The sequence below is a fragment of the Capricornis sumatraensis genome, chromosome 6, assembly GCF_032405125.1.
Source record: "Capricornis sumatraensis isolate serow.1 chromosome 6, serow.2, whole genome shotgun sequence".
NCBI classification, from domain to species: Eukaryota; Metazoa; Chordata; class Mammalia; order Artiodactyla; family Bovidae; genus Capricornis; species Capricornis sumatraensis.
In genome coordinates, this window is record NC_091074.1 from 99642262 (window position 1) to 99658475 (window position 16214).

Sequence of the window (16214 nt, forward strand, 5' to 3'; positions counted from 1 at the left end):
TGCAGAGCACATCATGAGAAATGCCGGGCTGGATGAATCACAAGCTGGGATCAAGATTGCCGGGAGAAACATCAACAACCTCAGATACGCGGATGATACCACTGTAATGACAGAAAGTGAATAGGAACTAAAGAACCTCCTGATGAGGGTGAAGGAGAGAGTGAAAAAGCTGGCTTAAAACTAAATATTAAAAAAACGAAGATCATGGCATCTGGCCTCATCACTTCATGGCAAATAGAAGGGGAAAAGGTGGAAGCAGTGACAGATGTTCTTGGCTCTAAAACCTCTGCAAATGGTGACCAAAGCCATTAAATTACAAAGTGATTGCTTTGCGGCAGGAAAGCTATGGCAAACCTAGACAGTGTGACAAAAAGCAAAGATATCACTTTGCTGACAAAGTTTCATATATTCCAGGCTATGGTTTTTCTAGCAGTCATGTACGATTGTAAGAGCTGGGGCATAAAGAAGGCAGAGCACCAAAGAACTGAAGCTTTCGAATTGTGGTACTGGAGAAGACTCTTGAGAGTCCCTTGGACAGCAAGGGAATCAAACCAGTCAATCTTAAAGGAAATCAACCCTGAATACTCATTGGAAGGACTGATGCTAAAGCTGAAGCTTCAGTACTTTGGCAACCTGATGCAAAGAGCCGACTCATTGGAAAAGACCCTGATGCTGGGAAAGATTGAAGACAGAAAGAGAATGGGGCGACAGAGGATGCGATGGTTGGATGGCATCACAATGCAATGGACACAAACTTGGGCAAACTCCAGGAGATGGTGAGGGACAGGGGAGCCTGCTGTGCTGCAGTCCATGGGCTTGTGAAGAGTCAGACATGACTTGGCAACTGAACAGCAACAAATAGACAAAATTAAAAAGACATATTTGCCAATATTAACTGCTGGAGTGGTTATGGATCAATGGAAAATTATACCTTTCTGAGGGAAGTAAATATTGGTACAGACATTTTCAAAGTGATTTTTAGCACTATCTTAGAAACTTGAATACACCTGGCTTTTCCTTTTCTAGGTTGATCCTAGAGAACCTCTTGCATATGAACACCATACACATGCAAGGATGTTCATAGGTGTGTTAGCATGTATTTGTGATTAAAAAATTATTGAAAATACCTTATATGTCTTACCTTAAATAGCTAAGTACAATGGAATATTCTATGTAGTGAAGATGAAGGAGTCATAGCTACACTGCTATAGTATATGTGAATTTCAGAAACATAGTATCAAGTGAAAAAAAGCAAGTACAAAAGAATCCACACCATTTTTAATACCATTTTTTAAAGTTTATAGACAAGCAAAACAGTTTTCTATTTAAGAATACATACAAATGGAGTAATATTATAAAAAAAGAAAGTGAAAGTAGCTCAGTTGTGTCCAGCTCTTTGCAACCCCATGATCTTTGCAGTCCATGAAATTCTTCAGGCCAGAATACTAGTGTGGGTAGCTCATCCCTTCTCCAGTGGATCTTCCCGATCCAGGAATCCAACAGGGGTCTCCTGCATTGCAGGCGGATGCTTTACAACCTGAGCTACCAGGGAAGGCCTAAGAAAAGAAAAGGAATGGTAAACAGGAATTACAAGGTAGTGCTTAGTTCTGGCGGGAGTGTAGGAAGAGGCAGCAAGGGACTAGAAAGGGGCGTGTGGCTTAATACAGAAATGCTAAGAATGTTCTATTTCTCAGGGTAGGTGCTGAAGCCATGAAGTAATTGTTTTCATGCCTCATTTATGTGTATGCGACTATCTTTTGTATGCCTATTAGATTATTATTAAATATTTTTTTTTTGACATGGACCATTTTTAACGTCTTTTTTGCATTAGTTACAATATTGCTTCTGTTTTGTATTTTGGATTTTTGGCCAAGAGGCATGTGGGATCTTTGCTCCCTGACCAAGGATCGAATCCACACCCTCTGCATTGTAAGAGGAAGTCCCAACCACTGGACCACTAGGGCAGTCCTCCTACTAGATAGTTTTAAAATCCAATCACAAAAATAATTTTTAACTAGGAGAACTTTTAGTTTGTTGTTACCAAGTTGCAAATTCCTTGGAGGTACCTGTTTGGCACAAATAAACTATCAACAATGATTTGATGAAGGAAGATTTTTGTGATGTGTATTATATTGATGCTTCTAGAGTTCTTCACAAAAATTTAGTTAGAAGAGATTAGTCCTCTTGTCACTTTGTCTTAATCTGTTTAAGATTGCCACAGAATAGAGCTAAATCATGGTCCTGCTTCATGAGAAATATCAAATTAATGGGATCTGAATGAATATGCTCTTACTTTTTGATGAGCCATTTTATCGGTGTGAGGTGATACCTCATTGCCATTTTGATTTGCATTTCTCTAATAATGGAATACGCTGTTACTAATCTTTCATAAAAATTGATAACTATCTTGGGTGGAAACATCATTTGGTCTAGCATATGTAATTCATATCTTGAAAGGCGCTGATAGAAGAAATTAGAAGATATAATTTATGCTGTGAAAATATTCTTTCTGAGCCCTAGTCATCTGTTCTAAAGTCAAATAAAGTCAAAGTTTTACCCCCATATGCTAAGTATGGTAAATGAATACTTTGAAAGATGGAAAGAGGAAAAAACTATAGAAAGAAGGATAGTTTTCAAGAGAATAACCACTTTTATTCTTTACCCAAAGAGATTCTTTGGTACCTCAAACAACAGGACTGCAGTAAATAGCATTGATCTGCAAGATTATAAACTTGAAAACTGCCCAACAGACTTACAGGAGATTGACAGGGAGATGTATTCATCTCCTACTATACAAGTTTTTGAGGTCAGAAACATTTAACAGTTATCCTGAAGATACTGTTGGTTCAGAAACTAGACTGGTCAGTGGATCTAACAGTGAAACCAGAGTGGTCAACAAAATCAGAGGGGTTGTAGAGCCAGTGAGGTCTTAGTTTGTGCAGTCAGTGGGCCAAGGCTGGACTGTGTTAGAGGACCTGAAGTGTGGGTAATAAGGTCTTTTGTTGGGATGATATTGCCCAAGATGTGTGCACTTGGGGAATATTTCTGGTGCTGCAGTGGAAGAGAAGCTAGGAAACAAATAAGAGAGTCTTTCTAGAAGATGAAGAGAGTGTGGCACCAAGATAAAGGAAGACTAAACTCAGGATAGAATAACAGCAAGCAACTGTGTGGAGGCTGGTAAAGCTGAGGCCAGGGGCACTGAGCTATCAGGGTACAGACTTATATGAATGTTTTATGATTATCTCAAACTTAGGATGGAGTATAGGGGGATGGAGTCATAAAAAGGCAAAAATGTCTAGGATTAGAATGAAAGTAAAAAAGGCAAAATGTTCTACTCCTCACCAAATGTACCTTTTGTGTTTATGTTCTGGGATTTTGCTTCACTAAGCAATTCACTAGACTCTGAAGCCGGGAGGGACTGGGGGCAGGAGGAGAAGGGCATGACAGAGGTTGAGATGGCTGGATGGCATCACCTACTCAATGGACATGAGTTTGAGTGAACTTCGGGAATTGGTGATGGAGAGGGAGGCCTGGCATGCTGCAATTCATGGAGTCGCAAAGAATCGGATACCACTGAGTGACTGAACTGAACAGAAGCAATTTGATAGAGATCAAATTGCCAACATCTGCTGGATCATAGAAAAAGCAAGAGAGTTTCAGAAAAACATCTATTTCTGCTTTATTGACTATGCCAAAGCCTTTGACTGTGTGGATCACAATAAACTGTGGGAACATCTGAAAGAAGGGAATACCAGACCACCTGACCTGCCTCTTGAGAAACCTATATGCAGGTCAGGAAGCAACAGTTAGAACTGGACATGGAACAACAGACTGGTTCCAAATAGAAAAGGAGTATGTCAAGGCTGTATATTGTCACCCTGCCTATTTCACTTATATGCAGAATACATCATGAGAAATGCTGGGCTGGAAGAAGCACAAGCTGGAATCAAGATATCCAGGAGAAATATCAACAACCTCAGATATGCAGATGACACCACCCTTATGGCAGAAAGTGAAGAGGAACTAAAAAGCCTCTTGATGAAACTAAAAGAGGAGAGTGAAAAAGTTGGCTTAAAGCTCAACATTCAGAAAACAAAGATCATGGCATCTGGTCCCATCACTTCGTGGGAAATAGATGGGGAAACAGTGGAAACAGTGTCAGACTTTATTTTTTGGGGCTCCAAAATCACTGCAGATGGTGACTGCAACCATGAAATTAAACGATGCTTACTCCTTGGAAGGAAAGTTATGACCAACCTAGATAGCATATTCAAAAGCAGAGACATTACTTTGCCAACAAAGGTCTGTCTAGTCAAGGCTATAGTTCTTCCAGTGGTCATGTATGGATGTGAGAGTTGGACTGTGAAAAAAGCTGAGTGCCGAAGAATTGATGCTTTTGAACTGTGGTGTTGGAGAAGACTCTTGAGATTCCCTTGGACTGCAAGGAGATCCAACCAGTCCATTCTGAAGGAGATCAGCCCTGGGATTTCTTTGGAAGGACTGATGCTAAAGCTGAAACTCCAATACTTTGGCCACCTCATGTGAAGAGTTGACTCATTGAAAAAGACTCTGATGCTGGTAGGGATTGGGGGCAGGAGGAGAAGGGGATGACAGGATGAGATGGCTGGATGGCATCACCGACTCGATGGACATGAGTTTGAGTGAACTCCGGGAGTTGGTGATGGACAGGGAGGCCTGGCGTGCTGCAATTCATGGGGTTGCAAAGAGTCGGGCACAACTGAGCGACTGAACTGAACTGAACTGAAGCAATAGAAAATTGAAGCGATATGAATAAACCTCCTGCTTCAGATGACTCTGTCTTAGAAGGATATATAATATTTGGAAAAGGGATCTTATTTGTGTTCTCTGGGTTGATGCTGACACTTGACACTCCTAAAGTTGGAACCTAATGGCAATTGAACTTGGTTCAAGAAGAATCATTAACCCTGGATGCACTACAGCTTACATCCATCCTAGGGAGTATGCTTGGACCTGGGCGTGTGCTGCTGTCAGATGAGTGGACATGGATCGTGGGACGCATTGTTGCTGTTTTGGACTAGTGTCTTCCAGTGTATAGGAAGGTCCATGGTGTCTTGGGTATTCAGCTGGCTCAAGTGGGTCGATTTGTTGTTTAGTCACTAAGTCATGAGCAACTCTTTGTGATACCATGGACTGCAGTATTTCAGGCTCCCCTGTCTTTCACTATATCCCAGAGTTTGCTCAGATTCAAGTCCATTAAGTCAGTGATGCCATCTAATCATCTCATCCTCTGCCACCACTTCTCCTATAAGTCTTACTATGTGTGGGTGAGGGGGGTGGGTTTGTGTGTATGTACACACTTATACATGAGCTGTAGTGCAAAAGTTCTGGACTGTTAGAACACCCAGATTTTATTTTTGTTTTCTGCACTCACAATCCAGATGATTTAGTGAAAACCATTGTTCTTTAAACTTTTAAATTTTGCCTTCAATCTTTCCCGGTATCAGGATCTTTTCCAGTGAGTCAACTCTTTGCATCCGGTGGCCCAAGTATTGGAGCTTCAGCTTCAGCGTCAGTCCTTCCAATGAATATTCAGGACTGATTTCCTTTAGGATTGACAAGCTTGATCTTTTTGCAATCCAAGGGACTCTCAAGAGTCTTCCATTTAAGAGGCGTGATAGAAAATCCTCCCATTCTCACCAGGTACCTCAATAACCAGTAGAATGATTTTATGCATCAGACACCTGGAAGGAGTAGTCTGAAGGCCTCTGAGGTAGTCACGGACATCCCCAAATTATTAATAGGTTGGGAGCAGAATACAGAGAAGAGGAAAAAGACACAGATCTCTAAGCAAACCTAAGACCCCAGTTATAAAGTATTAATCTAATCTTATTCAAATTCTGTCTTAAAACAGAAAGGTATTGATTGAAGATTGATTATAGATATAGTTTAAGATCTTAAATCCAAAATTTGGAATTGCTAGAATGTAAGTGTAATGCCAGGAAATTTCAATATTCCAGTCTTGGGAAAAATGATTGTCTTTCCCCAGGTTTAATCTTTTCCTTTTGAAGACTGCTATTATAAGCACAGTTTCCAGTCCTTGGGGTATAATGATGGTTTTGTAATATCATCTCACTTGGTTCCAGTGCCTCTACAGTGGACCAGACAAAACACTGAATAGACTTAAATAAAGTTCTGCTGACTGTGTAAGTAAGAAATGATTAATCGCAAAACAGCTAGATCCTCCCAAAGTGATTGCACCATAGCTCATCTTCTCAGGTTCTCACATTTTTTATTAAAACGGTAGATTGATCTTTCTGCTTTCACAGCTTCTTCGGTGTAAGGTGATGCATTTTTTGCCTGGCATCAGCAGCCTGCAATTGTCAGATTGAGTTCCTGTTACTTTGTGTGGGTGGGGGGTGGGCTTGTGTATGTGTGTGTGTGCACATGCATGTGCACACTTATACATTAACTACAGTGCAAAAGTTCTGGACTGTTAGGACACCCAGGTTTTATTTTTGCTTTCTGCATTCACAGTCTGGATGACCTAGGAGAAACCACTATTCTCTGAACTTTAAAATTTTTGCAACAGCAGCGTTTCCTTTGGCTCCTCAAATGTATGAGAGAACATTGTTAGGGTTGCTGGGGGAGCTCAGGAGGCACCAGGGTGTGATGGTTAGGTTAACTGGTGCTGAATGCAAACAATATCCTGATTTGAATGCTGGTGTTGCCATTTACTCTTTGTGGGTGTAGAGAATTGCTTCTCAGATAGTGTTTTCTCATTTGCTTGAATATGGCTGTTGTGAGCTTCCAATGAGAACTTGTCTGTGCCAGAAAATCAACATCTTCTAGCATGGTGACAACTTGTCTTCTGACAATGAATCCTGATGCTCTTTCAACATAAGATCATATTAGGTAATACATCTGACATTAACCTCTAATCACTCTCTCTCTGGTTCAAGAGAGAATTCAGAAGAGTTCAATTAAATATCTTAAAGGTAGAAATTAAAGTGTATATATGTGGTTCTGGTTATTTCTTTTTCCACCTTCTACAATTCTTGTGGTCCACAGTGGGCCTCAAGTGACTCACATTGGAGGCTTTCAGATGCACCCTCCATTTGTTGAGTGAGCAGATAAATTCATTGATATTGCCACCATTTTATCAGTCAACAATAAAGCCTGATGACACATCTGATTTCCAAGACTTATCCCAAATGTCCATTTATTCAATCTTTGTTTCAGACCAACTACAAAGACTTCTATATAAAAATATTCTGTCATTGTAGCCAGTCTCTGTGTTTAGGACCCAATCCTCCCCCACCTCAAGCTTTCATTGGTGCTTTGAAGAATTATTTATGTTCTCCCCAATTTGCCACAAAATAAGAAAAATGTGCATTCTAATTGTGTATGATTCCTTTTTCCAGTGTACCAATATTACAATGTACCAATGTACAACTATCTGAGGAGCAGTTCTCTACATTCACTCGAAATGTACCAATATTTTTTTTTGCACTTTGGACAAAGGTATTGCCAAACTTCTTTTTCCTTCTAATCATGGGAAGCAGTAAAAACCTGATAGAAAGTGTGATCTGTTTTCTCAACATTGGCTGTTACTCATAAATAAGGAAATTCCATCATTATCACCGCATTTGTAATATGGTGCTTGATGGTTGACGTTAACAATGAAAAATACTAGGTGTGAATAAAGTCAGTAAAAAGAAGATGTTCGCTGTGAAGAAGTTAATTATTTAACAAAAATGTGTCTCACGTCTAATAGGATGTCTTGGAGACTTCAGTGCAAGGACCGTTTTGGAGTTTCTATCAGGAAAAGAGACTGCATTATGAGAGACAAAATAAGTAAACACTCTATCTGTTCATCCTTTGATGTTTAGGTTGTTTATATTCTGCTAGGTTCTTAAAATTATTTAAGGTGTCTTACAGAGATCTGTATATGGTAGCAAGACAAAATCAATTGAAAATGAGAATGAAAAATGAAGCAAAGGAAAAAAGTAAAAATAGGAAAGTACAGTGGAGCCTGGAATTACCTTAGTATAAAAAGACAAGCTGTGAAATCCTATGTACTTGCCAGGGAAAGCCTAGAAAGTTGGCTTAAATCTACCTGTTGGCCATTGTTAGAAGAAAATGTGATCTACTGAGCAATTCATAATAGTAATATGTGACATTCCTCTCATGGATCTTTATAGAGAGGGCATTTTGAAATCTAGTTAACAATATCCTCAACAGCAAGATAAGCAAACACAATTGTAAAAATTATGACAAAAGGCAGATAACATAACATTTATAATTTTAACCATTTGAAAGTGTACAGTTCAGGGGCATTAAGTACATTCACGTTGTTGTGTAGCCACCATGACTGTCTAGTTTCAGAATTTTTCATAAAGTGAAAACTCCACACCCAATGACTAGTCCTTTGGCAATTAGCAATCTTCTGTCTTAACAGCATTCTTACAGTAAATGATAAACACTTTTATAATCTTGTCCATTAGAATGCCAGAGGTAGCAGTGGGTAGCAGCATACTGTTTTTGTATTTATGTTAGTTTTTTATAATTCAATTCCAGAAAAACTGACTCAACAGAGGAAAGGGTGGATAGCCTCTCTCACCTGTGAAACCACCAGGAAGAATACCTGAGGAGACTTGTTCCACCTAAGTGTTTGGGTTGGAAGAATTTCTACAGAGAGACATTCACTAGGGCACTAGGGAGCTTAGCTTGGAGAAAAAGAAAGGCTTTGATCCAGTTTTTTGAGTGACTGATAGCCAAGAATTACCTAACCATCTTACCTTTTATCACAATAGTAAGAGTCAAGTGAGTCCCTTTTGTTGGTAAGGCTAATCTAGTGTGAGGGAGAGAAGGAAACAATGTTGGTTGACCTGAAGGAAAAAGAAGTAAAGATTTAGGAAGCTGAAGGCGAAACAAGTATGATTCAGTCCATTGAGCTAAATTCTAGATAAGCAAGGTTTTAGGGGAGGGAGATGGAATAGATGCGATTAGTAATATTTAACATCATTGTGGAACTCAATTTGTAGATTTGGTTTCTTAATTTCTGTTTCTAATGTGCTAAGAAGAAAGACTTTTTTGGGGGAGTACTTTTGTATTTAGTTTATAGCAATTATGATGCAACATACATCATAATCAAACACATTGCAATATATCTCTTAACTTTCCACAAACTACTTAAAGTCAATATTTTTCCACTTCACAGGAGATGGAGAAATCTTACCACACGAGTTCTATTCTCCGCATTTTCAGTTCAGTTGAGTTGAGGTGTATGGTCCGACTCTTTGCAACCCCATGAACTGCAGCACACCAGGCCTCCCTGTCTATCACCAACTCCCAGAGACCTCCCAAACCCATGTCTGTCAAGTCAGTGATGCCATCCAACCATCTCATCCTCTGTCATACCCTTCTCCTCCTGCCCTCAGTCTTTCCCAGCATCAGGGTCTTTTCAAATGAGTCAGCTCTTTGCATTAAGTGGCCAAATTATTGGAGTTTCAGCTTCAACATCAGTCCTTCCAATGAACATCCAGGACTGATCTCCTTTAGGATGGACTGGTTGGACCTCCTTGCAGTCCAAGGGACTCTCAAGAGTCTTCTCCAACACCACAGTTCAAAAGCATCAATTCTTCAGTGCTCGGCTTTCTTCAGAGTCCAACTCTCACATCCATACATGACTACTGGAAAAACCATAGCCTTGACTAGATGGACTTTGTTGACAAAGTAATATCTCTGCTTTTGAATATGCTATCTAGGTTGGTCATAACTTTCCTTCCAAGGAGTAAGCGTCTTTTAATTTCATGGCTGCAATCACTATCTGCAGTGATTTTGGAGCCCAGAAAAATAAAGTCTGACACTGTTTCCACTGTTTCCCATCTATTTGCCATGAAGTGATGGGATCAGATGCCATGATCTTAGTTTTCTGAATGTTGAGCTTTAAGCCAACTTTTTCACTCTCTTCATTCACTTTCATCAAGAGGCTGTTTAGTTCTTCTTCTCTTTCTGCCACAAGGGTGGTGTCATCTGCATATCTGAGGTTATTGATATTTCTCCGGGCAATCTTGATTCCAGCTTGTGCTTTCTTCAGCCCAGCATTTCTCATGATGTACTCTACATATAAGTGAAATAAGCAGGGTGACAATATACAGCCTTGACGTACTCCTTTTCCTATTTGGAACCAGTCTGTTGTTCCATGTCCAGTTCTAACTGTTGCTTCCTGACCTGCATACAGATTTCTCAAGAGGCAGGTCAGGTGGTCTGGTATTCCCATCTCTTTTAGAATTTTCCACAATTTATAGTGATCCACACAGTCAAAGGCTTTGGCATAGTCAATAAAGCAGAAATAGATGTTTTTCTGGAACTCTCTTGCTTTTTCCATGATCCAGTGGATGTTGGCAATTTGATCTCTGGTTCCTCTGCCTTTTCTAAAACCAGCTTGAACATCTGGAAGTTCACAGTTCATGTATTGCTAAAGCCTGACTTGGAGAATTTTGAGCAGTACTTTACTAGCATGTGAGATGAGTGCAATTGTGCAGTAGTTTGAGCATTCTTTGGCATTGCCTTTCTTAGGGATTGGAATGAAAACTGACCTTTTCCAGTCCTGTGACCACTGCTGAGTTTTCCAAATTTGCTGGCATATCGAGTGTTGCACTTTCACAGCATTTACCCATTTTAGGTTGTCATTATTTTACATGGTATATCTGTATACATTGAAAACTTAACCAGATGTTATAATTCTGCTTTTAATCTTCAAATGGATTTGAAATAAGTTATAAGATGAAAAATAGTTTATTATACATAACCAGATATTTACCCTTTCTGATGCTCTTCCTTCATTCTGATGTTCCAAGTTTTCTTAAAAAATTTTTTTAATCATTTATTTATTGGAGTATAGTTGCTTTGCAGTGTTGTATTATTTCCTGCTGTAATTAGCTATATGCATATACTTCTTCTTAAACCTCCCTCCTCCCACCCCCAAGACTGGTTGATTTTGCCTTGCTCCAATGTTTAACTTGTATTTTGAATAATGAAGAGGAGTGGGCATTTGAGTATGAAGAAGCAACAAGAGTCAAGATACAGAGGCATTGCACTCTGGGTTATACTCAGAGTCATCTTTGATTCTTTCTCCTTGTTTTTCTCAGTCACGCATCCAGTCATTTGATGACTTCTGCTTATTTGATATCTTCAGTGTTTTTCTTACCTATGACTTCCTCCATTCTTAGTGTCATGACCTTCATTCAAGACCGTGGTCTCTTGTCTGGATGACTACCATAGTCTTCTAACTGGTCTTCCACCTTTCAAGCTCTTGGCCATTTAATTCTTTTTTCAAACTATTGCCAGGATAAATGTCCTAAAAGAGGTGGAGGGTCACTCCACTCATGTCATTCTTTTCTTCATAAGCCTTCAGTATAAGATATAAGTATATGGTAATTATGTCATCACAATTAGCAGAGAAAAAAAGGATTATTCAAAAAGTTGAGCTCAGGCTTGGAATATTACGTAGGGGAGAATTGTGCTACTTAAATCCTCATCATATGTCATAATTAACTGTGGATGTGTTAATGAAAGTGGATCAAAGCCTTTCTTTTTCTCCAAGCTAACCTCCTTAGCACTTGAAGAAGAGATAGGTGAATATTTTTCCAATTGAAAGCTAGGTAAGAGGCTTTGTAATGGGAGAAACCACAGAGAAAAAAATGATTGACTTGGTAACATAAAGATTTAAGTTCTCTAGGTCAAAAATATAAATGAAAAGACGTTCACAAAAATTCTCTAGTCCCAGCCACACTTCCCTTGTGGCAGTTACTAGAAACAGACCCCTTTGCGTGTGTTGGTACCTCTGCAAGGAATGCTCTTCCTGCACATCCTCCTATGACTGGTGCGTCCTCATTCTTCAGGTCTAGTCAAATATTCTCTTCTTAGAAAGGTCTTCCCTGTTAATCTTCTGTGAAGTAACTACCCCTCCATGTCTCATCCTTTCTGAACTTCACTCTGTCACATTACTTGTTTTGTGTCCTTCATAGCTGTTACCACTGATGGGAATCAGCTTATTTGTTAGTGCTCTCATTTGCTGTCCTCTGTGTTGGAAGCTGGATGAAATGTATGGATCTCATCTGTCTTGTTCAGCATCAACTAGACTTGTTTTTGAAACATGATAGGTGCTCAGTAAGTGTTTGTTGAATGAATGAGTGAATGAATAGATATGTCTGTGTGTAGATAAAATGATTGGAAAGCTATGTAACAATATAGTAATGGGGTTGTTTCTAGGTAGAATTTGGCAGATGATTAGTTTTTTCTCTTTTAAATTTTTTTTGTCTTTCTCAAATTTTCTAAAATGAGTGTGCATTACATTGTTAGAATTATAACTAAGTGTATTTTATATAAGTCACATTTTATTAAATAATAGCATCTGTAGTGTCAGATCATTAATCTCCATTAGCACTGACAAAAGATGATAAACTATGCAGACTATAGGGAATGAATTTCCTAGAAACAAGGGTGTCAGCTTGCATCCTCTTCAAGTATTCACACATTTAACACATCCAGTTAGCATAACTGAATAATGAGGAAATCAGGCCAAAAAGTACCATCCAACTTGGATATTCTCTTAAGACTCTAAAATAAGACTCTTCATAGAAGGAGAAAAAGTACTGCTGCCTAGTTTCAAAAAATAATTGCCAGGAGTTTAATGTCCCTGAATCTATCAAATATTAAAAAGGGCAATTGAAGAAAAGGCCTGGCTATAAAACAATTTGAAAAATTTTACAGTGGAGCTATCTGCATTGTCATCTCTCAGATAGTATGACTCTGGAAAGGTCTGTTATAGTCATTTACCCATTCTGAGCAATTTTTTGTCATTTATTGACCTTGTTTAAGCTGATCAGTTCAACATGTGGAGAAAAGCATCAGTTTTTTTTTTTTTTCTGACAGAATACAAGTTTCTTCTTGGCTCTGAGTAAGATTTGGTCAGATTTTCAAATATAAAGTGATTATATTTTAAATGATCTCAAATGGTCAAGTGGTTAAGAGCAAAAATTAAAAAAAAAAAAGATGTAGCAGCCCTGTGTTTCATTTATTCACTCACTCATGAAATCTTTGTTTAGCACCCAGTAGCAATCAGACACTGTTGGATATTGGGGATGTGACAGTGACATAATTGTTGTTCAGTTGTGAAGTTGTATTCGACTTTGCGACCCCATGGACTGCAGCATGCCAGGTTTCCCTGTCCTTCACCATCTCCCAGAGTTTGCTCAACCTCATGTCCATTGAGTCGGTGATTGCCATCCAAACATCTCATCCTCTGTTGCCCCTTTCTCCTTCTGCCCTCAATCTTTCCCTGCATCAGGGTCTTTTCCAATGAGTTGGTTCTTTATATCAGGTGGCTGAAGTATTGGAGCTTCAGTCTCAGCATCAGTCAGTCCTTCCAATGAATATTCAGGGTTGATTTCCTTTAGAACTGACTGGTTGGATCTCCTTGAGGTCCAAGGGACTCTCAAGAATCTTCTCCAACAGCACAATTCGAAAGTATAAATTTTCCAGTGTTAAGTCTTTGTAGCCCAACTCTCATATCCATACATAACTATGGAAAAAGCATAGCTTTGATCATACAGACCTTTGTCAGCAAAGTGACATCTCTGCTTTTTAATATGCTGTCTAGGTTTGCATAACTTTTCTTCCATGGAGCAAGCGTCTTTTAATTTCATGGCTGTAGTCACTGTCTGCAATGATTTTGGAGCCCAAGAAAATAAAATCTGCCACTGTTTCCACTTTATGATACTTGTCCTGCAGGAGCTTACCTTCTAGTGGAGGCAACATAAGTAAGCCACATAGATGCCAGTTGTGATAAGTTTTGGAGGAGAAATATTCCATAAATAATAAAAGGGTAAGGAGCAATAGGGAAGACTGGAACAGAGATAGGAATAGGAACAGAAGTAGGGAAGACTTTTTCAAAAAAGGTGATATTTAGCCTGAGATCTAAAAGGATGAAAAGGAGCTACCCACATAAAAGGCCAAAATGTGTCTGTTCCCAGTACAGAGATGTCTAGGAAATGCCAGAATCCTGCGTGATAAAACAAAGCAAGCAGTGGAAACGTGAGATGAAGTTAGAAAGGTAGGCAGAGGGCAGGCCACATAGGACACTGTAGTGTTTAATTTTCAGTACTACAGAAAGCCACGAAAGTATTTTAATCAGAGGAGTGACGGGATTTAAACTGCCATAGGAAGCCAATAAAGCATTTTAATGGGCAAATGACGGAATCCAATTTTATTTTTTTTTTTTTTTGTTTTTTTGTTTTTATCATTTTATTAGGAATAATTCCAAATGGGTTATGAAGAAAACTTATTCATTGAGTTTGATGAGTTTTCCAAAAACTCTTAATGAAGATATGTTCACCAATAAACAATAAAACATCAGCAGAACTATCATATACTGGGCAAAGAGTCAGGCTGATACCAAAAGCAACATGCAACATAAAAAAGATATAAAGGAAGACAATCTGCTGAGGATTAAAAATCATCTCCATATGCACTCTTTACATCTAGCACAGAACTAATTATCAAATCCAAACCACACCAAGGTAAGCTTGGCTGATGGAAGCCAGGAGTCAATAACAATGGGGGGAGAAATAGAAGTTCCTCAGTGCAAGATCTGAATAGTGTTTTGGAGCATTTCCCTGGCTGGTACAAGCAGTATTAAAAAATCTTTTTGGCAAGGGAGGAAAATAAATACAAATGGAATGCTACATTTTTTTAAATCAGCAGACTGTCCCAGGAATGATAAAGGTATCATTTAAAGTAGCAAGGGGTAACTTTAAAACATTATTCGTTGTGGGCTCAAAAAAAAAAAAAAACATTCAAAATGGATTTATTTAAAAGGTGTCACATTAGCTAAGTCCAGGCATTTAGGCTTAAGGAAAGTAAAATTAAAAGAGGACACTTTTTTTTTCCCAAGTTAAGGAGACTCTCTTTAAAACCAAGCATATTGCTAAATGGCAACATTATACTTGGTAAACAATAATTGGCAACAAAATAAGTTTAAACGCAGTAATATTCTGCCCAAACCAGTCCCAGATACTGTTTAATAACCAAGATGCAAACTAATTTTGTTGTAACAAGCCTAGACCAATTCTATCAAACATGTCCTTGGTTAGATATCCAGCTTCATTTAACGTTTTGAAAGCTCATTTGACAGCCAGTCAAGTCCCTCATACAGACCGGTTCCTTGTGTAGCACAAGTGGCTTGAACATACCATGTTCTGTTACGAAGGGACTGAAGACCTAATTTATCTGTCATTTCGCTAATGGCCATAGCATTCGGCAAGTCCTGTTTGTTTGCAAAAAGCAGCAACACTGCATCTCGCAACTCATCTTCCTGAAGCATTTTCTGCAGCTCTTCTGCTCCTTCCTGAATTCTTTCACGATCATTGCTATCTACCACAAAAATAAGACCCTGGGTATTTTGAAAGTAATGCCTCCAGAGAGGCCTAATTTTATCTTGACCACCAACATCCCATACTGTGAAACAAATGTTCTTATATTCTACTGTTTCCACATTAAAACCAATGGTAGGAATGGTGGTGACTATCTCCCCTAACTTCAGTTTATACAGAATGGTCGTCTTGCCAGCAGCATCCAATCCAACCATCAAAATGCGCATCTGCTTCTTGCCGAAGAGGCGGGAGAAGAGGGAGGAGATGGTGAGGCCCATGGCGGTAGTGGCACTTGCAATAGGCAGGAGCAAAAGGGGTTTGGGGCGTCCCCGGGCCTTCTCCTTTTACGTTCCCAGAAAACTCGGCGAGGAAAGAGCTGCTGAGGATGAAAGACGGCTGCGGGGACGGTTCGCTAGCCGGCGTGTCCGAAAAAGCTCCCGGACAGCGGGATGAGGACCTGCTCCACGACTGGCGGGGCAGCTCCGGCTCCGACGTTAAATCTTCGGCTGTGCCGCGGAATCCAATTTTAAATGATCATTCTTGCTATTACAAGGAAATTGAATTTTAAGCGGGCAGAAGTGAAGGAGGACTAAGTCGGAAGAGTCAGGAGTCAGCCTGTAGTCATCCAGAAGAAAGGCTCGGGTTGGACAATAGTGTTAGCAGTGGAGATGGAGAGAAGTGATAGATTTAGGATATATTTTGGAAGTGTACTCACTTGGAATGCTGTGGGATTTGATAGAGGAATTTAGAAAAAAATCGAGTTGAGTCCCAAGCAGAGAACTGAGAAATATAAAT

At 39.3% G+C, this 16214-nt stretch overlaps 1 protein-coding gene across 1 annotated transcript; it reads right to left on the reverse strand.

Annotated features, from left to right (window-relative positions):
- Positions 1-14316: 14316 nt before the first annotated feature.
- LOC138080993 (ADP-ribosylation factor 4) lies at positions 14317-15925 on the reverse strand. Its single transcript, XM_068973939.1, has one exon. It carries the CDS (start codon positions 15695-15697, stop codon positions 15155-15157), a length of 543 nt encoding a protein of 180 aa, XP_068830040.1. The 5' UTR covers positions 15698-15925; the 3' UTR covers positions 14317-15154.
- Between the last annotated feature and the right edge of the window lie 289 nt (positions 15926-16214).